Source organism: Sus scrofa, chromosome 4 (genome assembly GCF_000003025.6).
Source record: "Sus scrofa isolate TJ Tabasco breed Duroc chromosome 4, Sscrofa11.1, whole genome shotgun sequence".
Classification (NCBI taxonomy): Eukaryota; Metazoa; Chordata; class Mammalia; order Artiodactyla; family Suidae; genus Sus; species Sus scrofa.
Window position 1 is genome coordinate 22985910 of NC_010446.5, and position 20348 is coordinate 23006257.

General features: G+C 35.8%; 1 protein-coding gene across 14 annotated transcripts in view; it reads left to right on the forward strand.

Annotated features, from left to right (window-relative positions):
* TRPS1 (transcriptional repressor GATA binding 1) overlaps positions 1-20348 on the forward strand; it is a 257236-nt gene that overhangs the window by 80283 nt on the left and 156605 nt on the right. For all 14 annotated transcript variants that reach the window (XM_021088993.1, XM_021088998.1, XM_021089000.1 and 11 more), the window contains one exon: positions 3775-4378. In XM_021088993.1, the coding sequence (XP_020944652.1) occupies positions 3775-4378 (604 nt within the window). The remainder of the gene's footprint in view (positions 1-3774; positions 4379-20348) is intronic.

Consider the following 20348-nt stretch of genomic DNA (forward strand, 5'->3'; position numbering starts at 1 on the left):
TTTTATAATTGGGAGGACATACCAGTCAAATAATAGGTAGAGGTTGGATGTGTTCATCTTCACTTAGAGAAGGGATAGGATGGTTCAGGGACATTTCTAGATTGCAGAATAAGTAGATGTGGAAGGCTCACAATTCTAATTACTGAGATATGTTACTAAGTATATTATGGTTCTAAACCACCTTACTGAATACACTAGCAAAGCATCCCCATCTCTGAAGACTTTAATAAAACATAGGTAACGCCCTTTTGATCTTTGCTATTTGACATTTTAAGATTATGGGTCTATTATAATTGAAAAAAATACAATTTAGAATTGTAGTAAACCGTAAAAATACAAAATACATTATAGTAAAAACACAATTTACAATTCTAGTAAACTTAATTGACTTTTCAATTAAGTAAACTGCTAAACTGCTCCATCTTTCAGGCCATTGAACACTACCAGGTGAAGCAGAAAAGGCATAGAATATATTCTGCGTGGTGCTGTCTTATAAGAAAGGATCTTCTAGGACATAAATTGGCTTTAAGAATGTTGTCTCTCATGGTTAAGGTACATGGAGGAATGAAAAAGATCCACAATTGAAACTGAGGCATTCTGGTTCTAGAGTCTAACTCTTAAGTGAACTAAATTATTCCTCCAATGAGAACTGTGAATCTTCTCTTTTAAAGTAGTCTTATCACATGATACCCTAGTATCTTGTGTTTCTTTTTTCCCTTGTATGTTGATATTTTCTCCTTGTTGCCCTAGAATTAATTGCCTTTTTTATTTCTTGAAATAACATCTCTATGATTCTTTGAAACTTTGTGGGGTGGTGCTCTAGAATTTTGTGTTTTCTCTTTTATATGTTGATGCATTCTCCTTCTCGTTGCCCTGGAATTGTCTTTATTTTTTGAAATAATGGCCCATGTAATGTTCATTCCTTGGAATATTTTTGTACTTGGGCAGAAGTAGCAGTGGCAATTTATAGTCTTAATTTATAGGCAGGGATCCCATCACAGATTTCAAGCAGAGACCCTAGCATGTCAGGAAAACCATGAACTCACCATCACAGGGGGTAGTGAGCTCATTAGAATGGTCTTAGGGTGAAGGTCAATCGGTGCTTGTGAACGTGCTTCCTGAAGTTTGTTTAATATTCATGATCGAATAGATTGCGTGGTATGTTTTCAGTAGGGTATTTCCCAGGTATGTTTTGAGCTATAACCATTCTCATAAATCCATTTTTATCTGTCTGAGCTTCTTAAAGCTAACAATTGGGGGTACAATTTTGAGTTGAGGAGTTTATCTTCCATTGGATCACATTCAAATACAGTTGTGTAGGGAGTTTCTCTGAATGAGGTTCCAAGAGGTTCTCGGTCCTAGATTTTGAGTCTTGCCTGTTGTCCTCCATGACCTTTATTCTATTTGGGGTTTGTTGGCCTTGGCTTTGGTGGCAGAATTTTTACTCGAAGTCTTATACATCCTCTTCCTGAGAGCCTTCTTTCACTTGAGAAAATTAATTTTAACATTGTATTTTTATAGACAATGCATCATTATTTACCATGTGTTGCATTTCCTTTTGTTATATCTATACTACTCAGTGAAGAAGAATAGGGGAAAAGATTGAAAACAACCTTCTCTGAAAAGTAAAAGTTATAAGTCCATACCTATTCAACCAAATGTAAGCTCTTACTGATAAGAAGATAATCATGTACCAAATTAAGTAGTCTCAGCAAATAATTCGCTGAGCTTTTGTTACAGGTCTTAATATCTCTGAATTTTGCTTCTATAAAATAGGAACATTCTTTTGGATTTTCAGCCATGAGGCAGATCTCGCAAGGGAGTGAAGTCATCTAATACAGAAACTATTAGAGTCTCAAAGTATTAAAATGCAAATTTAACCATCCTACCCCTCTGCTTAAAACCTTGCAGTTTCTCCCCTTTGCCTATGAAGACATCTACCTCTTTCCCAACGCTCTTGGTCATCTTCCAGCTTGTTGATTATGATGCCTCCCCTTATTTATTCCTCTCAAGCATTAACAGCCTCTTTCAGTATCTCAGACTTGCTAAAATGTGCTATCCTTTCCCCTTCCTCGTCCTCCAACAAAGATAGCTCCTTTTCATCCTTTGCTTTGATACATCTCCCTCAGAAAAGCCTTCCTGGTGACCTTAAGCAGCCCTTCCACCTCGTTACCATCCCAGTCATTTCATTCTTAGCACGTTATCACTCTTTGTCCTTACATATTTATTTAGAGTCTAATGTGAAGCTTGTCATTCCTGACTAGACTCTAAAGACCAAGTGGACAAAGACTACGTGCCTTGTATTCACCAATGTGTACCCAGTGCCTGGCCGAGTAATATTGCGATGATTATCTACAAATTATACAAAGCTATTTTACAGTGGCTTTAAGTTATAGTTCTCAAAACTTATTTTGTTACTTTAAGTTGGTAACTCCCAACACATTATATCAGTGGAGTTGCAAGTTATTTCACATGATTATTTAATTAGAGGGTCATATGAGGTTTTTAAAGTTAAAGGAAGTATGCCTTATTCTAAGTTATTTGTGTACCTTTCCAGTATGCCTTTTAGGATATAGTGTCTCTGTTCTTCTTTGTTAATCAAACATTTGTCTTAATTTAGCAGTTACTGTTCTGTCTTTAACAGCAGGAGATGCTATGAAATCCAACAATAAGATATCCTTGTTTCATGCTTTATAAAAAGAAAACACACACACACTCTTTTAATGATTAAATTTTTACAGCACCTGTTATGCCGTTTGGCAGGAAACAGAACTCTATTTGTTGAATGTTCTTAAGTCCTTAAAGATAGAAAAAATTTGTTTTTTAAAATTTTGAGCTTCTGATGTATCTTATTTAGAAGATTATGTAGCTTAGTCAACCTTAGAAGATTATGTAGCTCAGTCAACCACATTTCATTGATTAAATGGATTTAAATTTTATGATAGAAAAGAATGTAATCAGTTAGGTAGAATTGATTTTAATATATGTAAAATCTGTACAAAGCAATTCGGCATTTGAAATGTATGTCTCTTTATAGTGAAAAAAAATCTCAGCTTAGTTTAAATAAACAGAAAAAGTCCATTGATGAAATCAGATGGAAAAACATATGACTATCTATTAAGTAATATAGAATGATGATTATCCAGTCATGGTGAAATAATCAGAGCAGTGCTTCAATAATAAAGTAAATCAGGAGTTCCCATTGTGGCTCAAGGGAAAGGAGTCTGACTAGCACCCATGAGGATTTGGGTTCGATCCCTGGCCTCTCTCAGTGGGTTAAAGATCCAGTGTTGCCTTGGGTTAAGGATCCAGTGTTGCCTTGAGCTGTGGTGTAGGTTGCAGATGTGGCTCAGATCCCACATTGCTATGGCTGTGGCTGTGGCATAGGCCAGCAGCTACAGCTCCGATTTGACCCCTAGTCTGGGAACCTCCATATGCCGAGGGTGCGGTCCTAAAAAGACCAAAAAAAAAAAAAAAAGTCAAATCAGCCAGCTTTAACTGTGAGTTGGCTGGAGTGTGTGCATCTAAGTGTGTCTGTGTGTGCATAGACCTGTTATTGCTCATATGGGAATGGGAATTCCCAAATGGGAATATCGCATTCCTTATATAGAACTGCAAATGCCAGTTCATTACAATGCCAATTTCTGGGTGTTGAGAATATTGTACTTCATTCTACCCGTTACATTACAGGAGATAAAATTCAAGTGCTTAAAGACTATTTCTTTAAGCCCTTCTGAATGCTCGATTTCTAGTGACGGTTTTCTTCCTCTGCAGGAGAGCGCACAGCTGCTACAAATGCCGTCAGTGCAGTTTTACAGCTGCCGAGACTCAGTCACTACTGGAGCACTTCAACACTGTTCACTGCCAGGAACAGGACATCACTACAGCCAACGGCGAGGAGGACAGTCATGCCGTGTCCACCATCAAGGAGGAGCCCAAAATGGACCTCAAGGTCTACAGTCTGCTCAATCCAGACTCTAAAATGGGAGAGCCAGTTTCAGAAAGCGTGGTGAAGAGGGAGAAGCTGGAAGATAAGGATGGGCTGAAAGAAAAAGCTTGGGCTGAGAGTTCAAGTGATGACCTTCGCAGCGTGACTTGGAGAGGGGCAGACATCCTGCGGGGCAGTCCATCCTACACGCAGGCCAGCCTGGGCCTCCTGACCCCTGTGTCCGGCCCCCAAGAGCCCACAAAGACCCTAAGGGATAGCCCCAGTGTGGAAGCAGCCCACCTGGCGCGCCCTCTTTACAGCTTGGCTGTGGAGACCAAGGGGTTCCTGCAGGGGGTGCCAGCGGGCGGAGAGAAGGCGGGCGCCGTCAGCCAGCAGTATCCTGCATCCGGAGAAAGCAAGTCCAAGGATGAGTCCCAGTCCCTGTTACGGGTAGGAAGGTTTCATTTTTTCAGTAATTCTTCTCTCTTGAAGGGGAAATGGGGGTGGGGGACACACACACATTCTCTAGAGTTAGTGTCATATCTTACCAAGTGCAACTAAATGATCTGTATCCTTGGGGAATTTATACGTAAAAAGGCCAAAGTGCTGGAAAGCAGCTCACGTGCCTCTGTGTGTGTGCTGCTGATTGAGTAGGTAGAAACCACTTGTTTCTCATTGCTGTTAGCTCTGACAGAATGTTTGTTAATCATTCCTGGTGATTATGCGAAACAACGAGGCCGCTTTCAGAGAAGGGAGGTTCAGAATCCCAGAAGGATGCACATCTGTTACATTAAAAGAACTACATGACTTCTAAATTTTAAGGTGGTATGACACAGTCTACGGTTAATAGGGGAATTAGCAGAGATTTAAATCGCTAAGAATGCAAAGCCCTTGGTGAGATCTTAATACGGAAATAGAGAGTTTCTTAAAAACCCATGTGGAATTATGTACAGATGACAATGCTCGGTGTTTAGTTGCCAAGAGGAGGGAAAAAATGAGATAGACCTAAGTGTGAATGGTGTGAAGAGCATCCAAAGAAGAGAATCATGCGTTTTATATGTTTGGGCTCTTGAAGGGGAGAAAGACACAGTCCCACATGGAAAAAAACAAAACAAAAGCTCTTTAAGATAAGATCCTTGCTTGCTCTCTTCATGCTGTGTTGAGTGAGCATTTCAAGAAATATTTCAGATTTTGAAAATTCACGAGCTCCTAGTTAAGTGATGCTTTTTTGCCTAAGGCACCACCACTTGGCTGTTTAACCTTGACTCTGAGAAAGTTTTGAGCTTTCTGGATGATTTCAAAGCTTTGTTCCTACATGGAAGGTAGGATCAGAAACCAGCTAACCTTGACAAAAGAGCTGGTTAGGAAATACAGTTCCACCAGCACAGTCCTTTGACCTGGAGGTGAAAGACCACTGAGTTCTCTCTGGATGCATTCTGGGGGAAAAAAAAATGCTCTATCCAATGTCTGCTTGGCTACTCTGCTGTCATTCCTGCAGATTCTCTGAAGCCTGTCAGTGCTTCTCTGTGTTTTTCTGGTGGGGTTGAGAAACACGCCTTTGAGGAGCACAGTTAATTATAAAAGCTGTTACCTTTCCCATCTGCAGTCATGCCCCAGAGCTAAGAGAAGGGCTTGAATGCTGAGGAGGAGATGCCTCCTGTACCCTGAGAAACAAAGAATCCTTCCTGCCTGGAAGGAGCAAGTTTATCAAAAGTAACTTTGGAAAGAAGAGAAATAGTTCTTGTGCTTTTCAAGTGGGTGTTCAAATTAGGGAACTCCTTTCATGTATTATGCATTTTTTTATCATTGTAAATGCTCATCATTTTCTTAGCATGTCAGGACTCTTCTGGTCTGAAGTGGCTCTTATGATTTCTGGTTATAAGGCAAGAATGACATGTCCTCAGATTTTTAAATTTCATGTTGCATCTTGAGAGCATAGCAGAATTGATTGCCTTGCATCTATATCACTCAAGCGCCCCACTCTTTTTTGCCACTTAAAGTTGTTTTCACCCATGACGTCTTCATTTGATACCAAATTATGTGACTCTTTTAAACTGTTTCTGGAATGTTACCTTTTTTGCCACCATTTGTGTATGCTAAGAATTTGGACTGAGCCATAATTTGTGAAGCAGTGCCGTTGAAAACTTGCATGATAGTTCTGTTCTCTAAACAGGCTGAGGATAATACTTTTCTTTAAAAAAAAAAACAACTTGTTTTTCTTAATTCCTCCACTTCCTTAATTCCCTGACTTCAACTTTCTGTTGCATCATTTCAACTGTCTTTTCAGTTCCTCCGCATTAGCTGCTGAAGTAGGAAATCTTTAGCGAGAGGCTACTTAGGTTCTACAATGTATATAAAATTCCTGACTGTAGGATTTGTGATACTTAAAGGCTATCATCTACTAAATTTTGAGAGCTGACCAATATATATATATTTATGATATATATATGTGATATATTTTAAAGTGTCTTGGATCATTCTGTGATTTTGTGATTATAGTAAAATTTGAATCTTTAAAATTGACATTTTCCTTGCATTGGATAGCGCTTTTGGAAATCACAGGTTTTAAATAGCCATTTGGAATAGGATGTATAGCTAATTTAATTTATTGTGAAATATTTAGTATATTAACAGAGTTAAAAAGTTAGAATGTGCACATATCTTGCTGATCAGCTTTTTAAGAAACCTGAGAGAATTAAGAGGCAGACCCACACTGATTGTGAATTTGACATGAATTCTGCTTCGGTGGTAGAAATTGTTATTGCTAAGTTATCGTAGCAGATACACACTTCTCAGTTCCTTCCTCTGCGCTCAGTCAGGGAAAACTCAATATCACCATCGTATACACTAAGGCAAAAACAAAGTACTTTAATTTTGTAATTTTAGAGGTCTAGGTGTTAGCAAAGGTGTCATGTAAAAATTTATAGATACACAATTGAAATATCAAATACAGTGTACATGGTTGCGATGAAAATACAGTGGTCTGTGTAAGCATATACCTGCAGAATGTAATATTCATATTTGAATTTAAGAAGTAGAATGGACCTTGAAGTTGCCTTGCTGTTTGGCATGTTTGTTTAGAAATAATAAGCATCTTAAGAAATAGAAAATAGGTTTCAAAAGCAATTATTTAATTAAATAATGCATCCCATATAGCGTTAATCGAACAAGTATATTTATAAATACATTTATAAATGTAGTTTCTAGTACTAAAAGTAAAAACTTGATTATCATCTTTGACTACTGTGTAGAGTGATATCGAGAAATAAGTGTGGAAAAATTATCCAACAGAAAATGTTAATTTAAATAGTTCAACATTATGCACGCAAATAACAGAAACATTTTTCAAGAATACGCTGAATGGAGATAGGGTCGTGTCACAACGCACCTGATTATAATGTTGCTTTAGAATATTGGTCTTTTGAATACATGTTTTTAACTGGCTTCAGTTATGAAATTTTGTTGCACCCAGAGTGAGGAAGGAAATATAAGAATCACAGAGAACAGCTCAGGTTTCAAAATATTCTTTAGTTTTCTTCACTTCTTTTTTCTTTTTTTCTGTTTTGTCCATGGGCAGCGTTTGGCTTTCAGTTTTATGTTCGGGGGTAGCTCATTTATGTATATTTTCATTTGGTGAATGTCTTTGGAGTTCCTTTGTTACTAGTATGGAACTGATCTTGTTATTAAAACAAAATCTAAATTGTGTAGGTGACCTGTGTATCGCAGGGGGACACATTGACATAAGCTTCACCTTGTAAATTGCTTCATGAAAACTAGGGTTTTTGTGTGTATCAGTAGTATTTCTATAAAATCATTGTTTTTTTATGAGTAGAATGAAATATTAAACGCTTTAGACTCTTTGCAAGAAATAGTCCAAGTTTATATGTAAATTTTAATTGTTACTCTTTTAAAACTTCCAGAATAGATCTTATAAAACATGAATAAACTCCTGAAAATGTTTGGAAAGCACAGTGTTTAAATTTGGCTCTGTGAAGAGGTCAACATATTTAATATAACCTTGCTAAAAGCAAAGGTTAATTGGTTTTGTGTATTCAAATAAATGTTCCTTCTCATTTTAAACTGAACAGCCCAGTCTAATCAGATCTCAGTATAGTCGGGTGCTTCTCTGATCAGCTTCTTACAGAATTTTTATTTTAACAAAGGTATTTATTTATTTGGTAGATTCTGAAGCAGATGTAACTGCATTTTTTAAAATTATCTTCTGGTTGAGAAATTCTAAGTTTCATTCTTGGAATTAACGTTTTAGATTGGATGTTATAACAACAGAAAGCTTCATCTTTTAACTGATAACCACATTAAAAAGAAAAAAAAAAACACCTGTCATTAAATTTTGCGAAGATTTTCCCAATACCAAGTGCTATTTTTTTTAAAGAAACACAGAAGTATAATTATGTAGTTGGCAAATCTATAGTTTATGTAGTTTGTTGCAAATCAGCATTCATGTAAACTTCTCCATGTCGTGTCAGAAAAGAATGTCACAGTCCGATAACTCATAGGCTCTAAATCTTCCAGAAGTTCAAACACCCCAGTTATCAACCTATCTGATAACATGCATGCACCCAGGGGAAAAAATAAATCTCTTTGTGATTGATTGACATTAGTTTTCAGTGTAAATTTATTTAGGGAAGTTTGTCCATTTTAACATGTACATTTTGCACTGTTTGGTTTTGGCAGAGATGTCTGGCCATGAGCTGTGGAGTGGAGTTTCAAGTTCTGGGAGTTGAGATCCAAGTTGAGCCACTGGCTCAAAGAAAGGGCCTCCCAGGATCCTGTTCATCTGTCTCAGAGAGGGTCGTGATGCTCGCCATCCTCCCAGGAGTGTTGTGCAGCTTAGTTAATTAATGTTTGTCAGGCCATTTGAGATCTTCAGATGCAGGGCTCTAGATAAGGGCAAAGTAGTATGATTATTTGTTCGTTTTGTAAATGTGATACCAAGACGGTACAAAGCAGATGCATTTCTCCCTTTCTTCAGCGGCGTTAAATTTATAGTTTAAAGATTGTTGATACCGGACAGTCTATTGAGATGCAAAAATGTTCTTTTGGGGACAGTCCATTGGCAGCCAAACAAACATTTGAACAAGCAACAGTGTTGAATGCCTTTGCAGCCATTGACAGAAGAGCACAGGAACTTTTCTTAACTAAAGATGATCTCAAATGAAATGTCTGATATTTATTGTTTCGCTTCATGCTTAATGAAAGTAAAAGCAGCTATCATATACATAGGTACTATTGACTTAACACAGTGTTTGGTTGGGTACATAACCATTTTCCTGGCCCCATTTGAATGTTTTACATTTGCAGATATCAAATACCAAAGAGAATGGTCTATACCAGGAAAAATGGGAAATATACACCTCCCTAATCATTAGCTATGCAATAGTAGTTTTTAGGTCATGTCGATAGAATTTCCTTTAGGTAGACAATGATATTTGTTTTGCCTAAGAATAAGATGTTAAAAACCATTTACTCTATCCAGAAATTAGCAATCCTTGTACATTGCTCTGCTTCTACCCTATATGGATGAATTTCTGTTGTCGCCTATTAGAAAAGAATTTAGAAAATTTAAATTCAGGTACATTGTAGATTTATTTTAAAAATAGTCATTCATCACTTAGTTATGTTTAAGAGCAAACATGACCATATTAACTGTTTTTATTAAATAAAAAATCTAGGGAACTTTTTCCTCTCTTTTGTTATTTATCTTTTACATTGGTGTACCGTATTTGACAGTAGATCACAACTAAAACTAATTTGATACGTATATGTTTGGTTTTATTCGTTTACCAATAGGATTGTCTATTACTCTGATTTAAGTGACTTAGAAGAAATACTTTTGAGCACTTGCTCAAGTATTTTTTTAAAAGCTTTTTTTTTTCCTTTTTTTGTAACCTAGGCTATTTGTGAAGTCTGGCATAGTTCTGCTGGCCCCAGTTTCTAAGACAGGGGAAGCAGATGTATCTTGGAGTGAACTGGGCTGTAAGTTGGTAGTTGCTGTGAAATGTTATCCTTCAGCACGGTATCTATTAATTATTTCCTGTATAGCTATCTTTTGCTCAGCTTCCTTTTTTCACAGACTGCGTGAGTCAGAAGATAATAGGGCCCGAAAAGGGACCCCATTGTTGAGTGTTCTTAGGTGTTGGAAGTGGAGAGTACACAGAGGGTGGCCCAAGTTTCAGGAGCACAGATGCAGAATGATTCCAAAGTGTGTCAGCCATGAGCTGGACAGCCTTCATGTCAATCTCGTATTTTTCTGGCAAAGTCCAGTCTTGATGGATTTATCAGAAATGTTGGTTACCTAAAATTTTTTATTTTGGATTTCCATGTGTTTTGTTATTTTCTCCCACCAAAAAAAAAGTTCATAATGTTTCCATTGTCCCTCTGCTACTCTTTCTTCCCTCTGACCGTTAGTGAACTTTCATTAAGTGTTTATAGACAGGGACATCGATTACTAGCATGGTCTACCAGTAAACCCAAGGAAGCTTGGCAAGCAGGATATTGCTGCATCTAGTTGTGCAATTATTAGTTTAAGGAGATGCAAATAGTTTCAGTGAGGTTCCAAGAACCTGTTTCCTTCATTTTGGTGAAGCAGCATTTTCGTTTAGAGATGTTTATAATTAACTACAATTTACAAATAAAATAGAACCTGGAATATGACCTTATTTTGGAAAAAAAATCCATAATACTTTATCTTACGGCATTTTTTATGTTGTTATCAGTCATTAGGAGTAAGGCAAAGGAACCTCACTTTCTTTTTGTTTTTGTAAGTACAGGACATTTGTGATGTGATAAATCGAGTGGTATCATCTTTCATTTGAGAATGATCAAATAGCTCTTGCACATAAATTTACATGTTAGCTTGCCTTTTATTTATTTATTTATTTGCTTACATAATAAATTTTTGGGGTGTACCTAAGGCATGTGGAAGTTCCTGGGCCAGAGATGGAACCCACACCACAGCAGTGACCTGGGCCACTGCAGTGACAACACCAGATATTTAACCCACTGAGCCACACAGGAACTCCAGTAATTTGCCTTTTTCAAAAGAATATCTCAATCTATAAGATTTAATTTGGGCATATTAATTATGAAAAGGATGAATCATTTGTATATCCTAGGAATTTACTTACCCGTAGCATCATGAGTAACCAGAGAAAAACTAAGGATATAGAGATATATTTTTAAAAGGCAAAAGGCGCTGTATGATATTTAAGTGAGGAAATACATGACTGATAACAAATGGTGTCCTGTGTCCAAGTCACTGTCATCTAAATGGGTCATTTAAAATACAAAATAAATTCACTCATAAATGATGCTTGGAGAGTATTATCCTAAAAATCTTTCATTAAGGATTAGCTGTTAAACTAAATAGACTTATTTAGTGATGAATGCAGATAATTAAGGAAAAAGCAAATGATAATCTTTAAGAGCTATTTCTCACATAGCTGAAATATAGCAAATGTCCAATAGCCATATGATGTACTTACCTTGTATTGCCAATGCAGCACAGTTTATTTTGTAGAGAAATTTATTTCCAAGTACAACACATGTTCTTAAGCAGAGTTGAGTCATATGTCTTAACTGAAAGCAGTCACCTTAGATAGGTTTACCTCGTTAAGGGGAGAAATGTCACTCTTTTTCCTTATTTGCATTTTGTCTCCACAGATGATGTTTTTACTACCCTTCTGCAATTTTTGAACCCAGTTTTAAAGTCCTTACCTTCCTTGGATGTGTGTTGGCTCTGCTGGGTAGTAGTGTGGGCTTTGAGGGAGTATTGAGAGAGAAGAACTTGATCTTTTTTTCTTTAAAATATGGAGTTTAATGATTTTTATTTTGTTTGTTGCTGAAATATTTATAATTATTCCACTAGAAGGTATTTTTTATAGGATTTTCAGAATGTCAGAGAGAACAGTCTTTATTATCACTTAACATATTAAAAGGGGCAAGAATATTTCCTCAGTTAACATTGTGTTTATGGTTGTTATAGGCTAAAGTACAGAATCTCAGGCCATTCTTAGCTAATTAATAACATTTATGAAAACCTGCATGATGTCATTTATATATGCAAGTTAGGTCCACTTATAAATGGAAATCTAAACATTTACAAACATTTCATTTGAGAGAGCTGTTCACTTAATATAAAAATACTCATTTGCTTAAAAAAAAAAAAAAGACCCTCGGTATGGGACTTTTAAAATTTCTTCCCTAGTACCTTGAAAAATGAAAATGTTTTATTTACTTAAACTTTTTGGAAACCTATCTGTTTTGCAAATCATGCTGCAATTGAAGCAGTGTTGGTCATGTTTTAGGAGATACCCATGTTTGGTTAATCTGATTCCTCTTAATGTCAGGAATTTACAACCTAAAACTTTCTTGGGAACTCAAGAAAATCCACCTACTTCTCCCGAAGCATATAACTTGATTTAAACACGGTTGGAGGTTTTTAAAATGTGGCTTGTCTAGATGGGCAGTCTGTGGTCTACAGATTACCTGTCCAGTTAATATCCCTTTCAAAACTTTATGCTATGGTAATAGATCTCATGTATGAATTAAAAAAAAATCAAGTAGAAATTTAGAGCTTACCTCAAATTCACATGTGATTAAATATTTTTCAAGACTCCAAAAGAGATCCAAATTATTCTTTAGTAGTGTGCCAGTCCCTTTGAGGTTGCAGTTAGGTTGTGATTCAGGCTTGACTGGATGTCATTTGCCAGTAAAATTGTATTTTATGTTTTCTTTTTTACTCTTCCCTTGTGATATAGTGGAAAGAGTACTGGATTGGAGGAAAAGAGGCTTTGTGTCCTAGACTCTGTGACTAACCAGCTGTGTGACCCTGTGTGAGTCACTCAATCCTTAGGCCCCTTTTCCTTCTTAGGAAAATTATAGCGATGGAAGCATGCAGTTGCCCACATCTCTTTAAAATTGCCAACTCTAGGGCCCACCAAAATTTTCCATAAAATCTTAAACATTTAGATCTGCAAACTGATATCCGAGGCAACTTTTAAGACAAAAATCATATTTTAGACTTAGAGAGCTGGTGTTTGAAAAGATATCATGTATTTGATGCCAAAGTACCCCAGTCAGATTTCCCTCTAACGGCCAAGAACCCCTAAATTATAAACCGCAGTCACAATACAGTCTAAAATCTTCAACAGTTATATTATTTGAGCTTATCTTACACAAGAAAACTCATTCTTTGAAAAATAACTTTGTTTCAAAGAATCAAGCTATTAAGGGGCCACATATGAATGATGATTAAGGGAAGTCTGCACAGTGAGAAATAAAATAATTCTGGTGAGAATATGACATGTTTAAAGTCTTATTTCCTCAGTTTCTTGGCATTGAGCAATGATGCCTGTTTTGTTCACAGTCAGATGTTCAAATCGGAATTTTGGATGCAGAAACTAATTTTAGTAGGTGGGGTGCAAATTTCTTATGAGTCCATGAATAGACTCTAATCCCAGCTGTTTCATTACAATTATAAAAATAAAATTGGCTGTGAATCATTCAAACTCTGTTTAATGGATGTGAATAATTCAGTTTCATCCCACTAAAAGTTTAAAACGATAAACCTCTCTTAGATTCTTTCTGCTCCTTCAGAGTTAATATTTCATTATTTATATAGGGATTATTTGAAGTATTGGTGGTCATGCTGAAAATGACCATATTTCCAATCAGTTTCTGTGGGTTTCAGGAGAGGAGGTGGTGTGGTGAGGGTGAGGTGGTGACGGAAACAAGCAATTAGAACGAGTAGGACAAGAGAATAGGATGTCAAATTAGTATTTGTTGGCATTTTCTTTCCCATTGAAATCTATGTTCATTAGAAAATATAAATAGAAAGAAGAAAATGACATTTTTAGAAAATATAAATAAATAGAAAGAAGAAAATGACTACTCAGCACCTTAATCTGGACACACACACACACATAAATACAGAAGACATACATACACACATACACATAGAAACATAGATTTATATGTTTATTATTAGATAGCTTTGATTTCCTTTCACATAAATACAGAAGACATACATACACACATACACATAGAAACATAGATTTCTATGTTTATTATTAGATAGCTTTGATTTCCTTTATAGTGAATTGTAAATATTTTATCACATCAGTGTTTATTTTGCTGTGTCACAGTTATTGACTTCCTGGTATTTCATTATGTATTGTACCAGTTGTACTTATAAAAGATGATTATTGATTCCTTGTTGTTGGACATTTAAGTTACTTCCAGTTTGCCGTGGTTAATAGTGTGACATTGAAAATCCTTGAGGCTACATATTGTGTCTCGCTTGCAATTTAAACTTGTTAGCACTGGTTTTCCTATAATCAGGTTCCTCCATGGGGTGACATGGTAGTGGAGTTTATTGGCAAGTGTAGGTCTTTTACCAGGCTCTCTGTATATATACTCCTGGGAAATGGGTAAACAGTATCACTCCTTGACTTTTATTGGTTAGAATTGCCTCACAGGGGTAGCTAAGAACTGGAAACCCCACCATTTTCTTTAAAAATTATTATGGGGAAAAAGTTAACATGAGGGTTTGAATAAGGTGCATTTCTGAAGCATCAACAAAGTTTCAGTGAAGTATCTATTTCACTTTTACAGTTGAAAGATTTTTATAGTCACCTTGGCATTCAAAGAATATTTAAGTAGTATAGCGTACTGAAATGAGTATTACAAGGGATTTCACTGACTCCGAAAAAGATTCTTAAAGTGAATATGTTGCTGATCACGCAAAGTTCATGCCAGTTAGCTACTCAGTGACATAGTGACACACACAAACTCTATTTTAAAATATTTGAATTTATTTTAATTTTCTCAAGGTCATTTATATAGTTTATTGAAGGTAAGGATGAAAATCTGCTGTTAAAGGAAATGTAGAAAACCATTCTAAATTTCATTTTATTTTCTTTTTCAAACATCTCACTCCTATATGCAAAATCCTTTCATAAGACCAGACACTATTTGTATTTATATTTCATGAAATTTTAACAATATACTATTTTGTTTGGGGGATTGGAATGCAGGATTGGTTATATCTAAATTTAAGTACGTTAATACTTACCTGGGTTCAGGATTTCTTTTGCTTTTTTTGGGGCTGCACCACAGGGTATGAAGGTTCCAGGCTAGGGGGCTCATTGGAGCTACAGCTGCTGACCTCTGCCACAGTCACAGCAATGCCAGATCTGAGCTGAGTCTGCGACCTATACCACAGCTCATGGCAACGCCAGATCCTTAACCTATTGAGCAATGCCAGGGATCAAACCTGCTACCTCATGGTTCCTAGTCGGATTCATTTCTGCTGCCCGCCACAAGGGAAACTCTCCCAGGATTTATTTTCAAAGAACCAACATGGGTTAGACCAAACTCACTTAGACTCAGACTTGAAAGAAGTAGAAATCTAAAGTAAAAGGTAACTTTAGAGTCATTCCCTGATACACTGATCTCTAACTTTTCTTGTCCCATAATGATAATTTAGTATCTGCTTTGTTTCAGGAATCATGAAAGATCTTACTAAGAATGTAACTCAGTAACTCAAGGTTCTTGCCCTCAAGTAATAAACAATCATGTATAGATGATAAGCTAAGTATACGGATAACTATAATAAAAGTAAGACTTCCATAGAAGGGACAAGGAGAGGAGAGCTGTAGTCTTTGAGTGTTTAGAGAGAAATAGATCACATTTAGTTGAGTGATTGAAAATAATTGTCATAAAGTTTTTGGAGGGTTTTTTGTTTGTTTTGCTTAAAGACTTGGCTTTCAGCAAGTGAATATGATTGCATGGAAGGCAAGCTTTGTCGAGAGAACAATGTAAATTTAGCTGAGGGCATTTTTAGGATATAGATCATGGAAAACCTTGATCAAAAGATAGGTGCAGTGTAGTTTGGGTAGCTAAGACCTGATATAGGTTAGGGGAGTTTCCTGAAATGCTTATTTGAAAGTTTTCATTTCAGAAGGAAATAGGGAACCATCACAGGATTTGGATCTGAGATACCTTGCTCAAACCTTTTACATAGAATGGTTTGGAAGGGGGTGGATTGGTGGACAGAAGTGGGGTAGAGGAGATTAATTAGTAGATTAGTCCCTTACCCTGTGACAGATAACAATGTCTACACCAGGATAGTGAAAATGAGAAATTGTTCTTGTAGATATGCTAGATGTAGAATATTCACGTTGAATATGTGTGGGTAACCAGAGGATGGAGGTTATGATGAATGAGGCTTTGAATATGGATGACTTGGAGAGGAGACAAAGAGCTAATATTTAATGATCACTAACTGTAGGTCAGGCTCCCCTCTCTAGTTAGAGTCACTCATTTAATCTTTGCAGTAATCCGATGATATAGAATATATCTTCAGTTCCATTTTATAGAGGAAATAAAGCCTCAGAGATATTAAGTCACTTGCCTAAAGTTACCCAGCTAGTAAGTGACTGGACCATGTCATGCTAGGCCATGTCCATGTAGGCTGGCTTCAAAGTCCACATCATTTACTATATAGCATTTTGATGATTGCTAGTTCCATTAACAAAACTCTATCGTAAATAATGAAGCTAAATAATGAAGCTGGTCTTAACATCTACGAAGTTTGCAAGCATTCAGGTGAAAATATCTAATGGATAGCAAGAAGTGGCATGTCTCATAGGAAACAGAAAAGTTGGAATCACTTCTAAATTAACTGACATTGAATTTATATTGAAAGCCTAGTTAGTACAAAATATTCTAGGAGCGGTATCAACATGGCCAGGCCATGGACAGTAATTCTATAAATCATTGGGAAACCAGTCTGGGGGAAAATGTTCAGAAACCGAGATGATGGGTATAAAGAAAGGACTGTCAAGTGCCATGGAGTGAAACAAAATATAGTCTTTTATTTTATTAATTTTTTTGGAGGAGGAAATTATCTCCTCTTAAGTCAGCCACCAAGGAAGCCTTTCTGGAAGAGGATACTTAATAGTGGGTTCAGAAAGGGTTGGGGTTTGAATAGATGGTGATAGATGGGGCGGGGATTAATAGGTGCAAGAATGAAATAAACCAACCAAAAAGACCTTTGGTATTTGGAGAGCTGTAGGAACAATCAAAGTACGTAAGTCTAAAGAGAACTGAGTCAAAGGTGAACTTTGTAACTTCAGCTTAAAAAAAAAAAAAAAGCATAGTAGGTGAGCCCTGCTGTAGAGTGAAAGTTATTATTTTGACACTTATGAGATTAAAATTTAAGATCCTCTATATATGGTGAAATCTGTTGTTAATGGATAGGATTCAGAAATTCTCAGAAACATGTATTCTTCAAGGATCTTATTATTTGCATAATAAACCCAAAGGAAAGGGTAAGTTTTAGGGCAAAATTGGGTTATTTAAATCAAAGTCTGAAAGAAGAATTTAATAAATTCTTTCATTAGTATAAATAAGTGCCTGAAAGTTATTTTTAACACACACATATATACTTTTTATAAGTATATGTATAGTATATATATAAATTACTCTTTTATTCAAATATTAATTAAAAATAATTCTGTATAGAGCCATGCTGTACATACAATCAAAAGAAATATAAATGAAAAAATATTGGAAATCTGTTTAAAATGTATTCCATACGTGCTATACTAATTTGATTGACTCATTATATATAAAAACTATTATATTTTAATTTTATGTATTCGTGTTCTGATTTATTCTCTTAGCTTTAATCCATGGGCTCATTTTCGTGTCCTATTTAATGTATTATTTTGTCATTGAGAAGAAAGAGAAATAGTTGCCTGTGATATGTCACCTGTTGTTTAATGGCTAAAACTGTACATATCTTAATGCTGTATTACATTAAGTCATTTTAAAAGCATTGCTATCCCTTTTGTATGAAATTCCTACAGTCCCTGGGATATTGGTAGGGGGTTAATGGAAGTCTTGATTAAAATCTTTTAAATCTTCAAGGCTTTCAGTTTTAGTAAACAATTTGGATCTGAGAGGTAGGCTTATGTCTTTTTACTATTCTGTTTACTGATTTAATGTTAAAAAATCATTAAGTATTTTTAAAAATTTGTTGTAACAAGTACAAATTAAAATGCATTAAAAAAAATCAACCACAGTCCATTGTGTGATGATCTTGGAACTTATGACAGTTCTTTCAAAAATTCTCTCTAGACACAGCATCATCATTAAAAAGTAAATGAACCATCTTCAGTGACCAGTTTTCCATTTTTAAAAGTAAGCTTTTTAAGTTTTCTATCTAGACTGCTTCTAAGTGAACTTGCAGGACCATAAACTCTAATCATGATAATCAATTTCACTTGATTCATAATAGCTAAAAAGTTATAGGTGATGAAAGCTCCAAAACAGGTAAAAATCATAATACCGTTGAGGTTTACATTTGGATCCACAAGCTTAGATTCATTAATTATCCATCTTCGTGACCACCCTACACTGGCCCTACCTCTCTTTAACCAGGCACTGACTGCATGATACTCAGATTCAGTCAAATTCTTAATTCTATTTTTAATGAACTGATGAGTTTTAATCATGGCTTTGAATTGGGTTTCACATGGAATTGAGATGGCGCCCACTTCGTTTCTAGTCCTTACGATTTTAATGTACAAATTTCATTGCAGTATTGGAATTTTTGATATCCTCTGGACCTGAAATGGACACCCACTAAAGTGCTTCTGTGTGTGTGTGTGTGTGTGTGTGTGTGTGTGTGTGTGTGTAGTCTGGCATTTTTTCCTCCCAAAGCAAGGAGTATTTAAACAAGTTTGGGACACAATAGAGCAAAGAAATGAGAGAAATAGCAAAACCCAGATCTTATAATTATCCCTTTGTGAATTTTTCTCCCATAATAGATTGTGAGCTCCTGAAAGAGAAGGGCTGTGCCATTTTTATCTCTGTTTCTCATCATCTCCGCCGTACTGCTCATCTTTTAGGAGGTCTAGAACCAATGAATAGAATTGAATAGAATTCTCTTCGTTGAGTAGAATTCTGTGAGGATATATTCACTTTTTAAAATTTGGAAAACCGCCTTTTAATTTCTGCATGAGACTGCAATACTGTTTGTATAATTTTTTTACTATTAAGTTTATAATTACAAACTGATTAATATTTGAATACTCTTTTTAGGACTAAAGGATTAGGGAAATTATTACTTATATACAGTTTTTTTTTTTCAGTAGCCTTTAGAGTATGATACTATTTGGTGAGTTATTTACTCTGGGTCAAAAAATCAATTATACCAGTTTTAGGTTCACAAAAAAAAAAATTGAACTTTACTAGATCATTTTTAAGTTTGAAAAAAAATTTGCTGAGGTATCTAGTGAAGCCGAGATTTCTCAGATTTAAGCGAATTTTTTGATAGTGGAATCTAGGGAAGCAATCTGCCCATGTGTTCCTAGGCTTAAAAGAGTTCCAGTTAAACCTGTTTATTTTTTAATCACTTATCCAAATTTTATTTTTATGTAAATTCTTTTTTTAAAGTAATAACTCTAAATTCCATTTTAGTTGAAATAATCTGCACAGCTAAATTCATGCCTTATAGAGCATGATGCTGAACTCTGTTGAATTTAAAATGTGGGAAAAAAGTTTTCGCTATTCATCTGTACTGCTCCCTCTAAAGAAGGGAAACATTTTAGAACATTGAGTGCTGGGCTCAAAGTAAGAGGAAGTGTGCAGTGGACCATTTATTCCAATAATTTTATGACCAAGTCAGGGAATTATAGGCTTAGAACACTAGAAAATGTGATATGAAGAAGATGAAGATATTTCTAGGTATTATTCTTCTAGCCTGCAGCATCCCGCTTGCTAGAGACAAACCCAGAAAGAAGAGTTTGAAAGCTCTAAACTCAGGAATGCATGTGTTGTTTGTACTATAAACCCAACTTGATTGTCTTAATCCCCTTGCCCAGAAGAGATGAATAAAAGTATGGGTTGAATCTGCGGAACTGAAATCTATAAAGGCAGGGAGCTTTATTCTTCAAATGGAGTTCTTGTTTGTTTTCTTGACCCTTTTGCAAAGTAGTGGAGGGAGAGGAGAGAGGAAGGGTGTATAGCAGTATGCAAAAGAAAGCTGGTGAATTATCCTGCTCACCTTAGCCCTCATGCTGAATTGTGTGTACACTGTGGTGTCCCTCTGGTACCAGATTCATTGACTTTCAGGGTTGGACTCCATGCCCAGAGGAAGGATTCCTGAAGAAATCATCAAAGTCAAGAAAATCCTTTGCTGTCGTCTTGTTCTATACAGTCAGTTATTTTTGTCTGTGTGGTTTACAGAGATGTAACTCCTTCAATCATCTAAATGTGATGTAGTAAAAGTCATTTGCAGGAAGTGAAACTCCACTTGGTTACTTTTTTTTTCCTCTCAAAGGCTAATGTGATTAGCTCTAAAACATTTGTTCATCTTTTTATTCAGTAT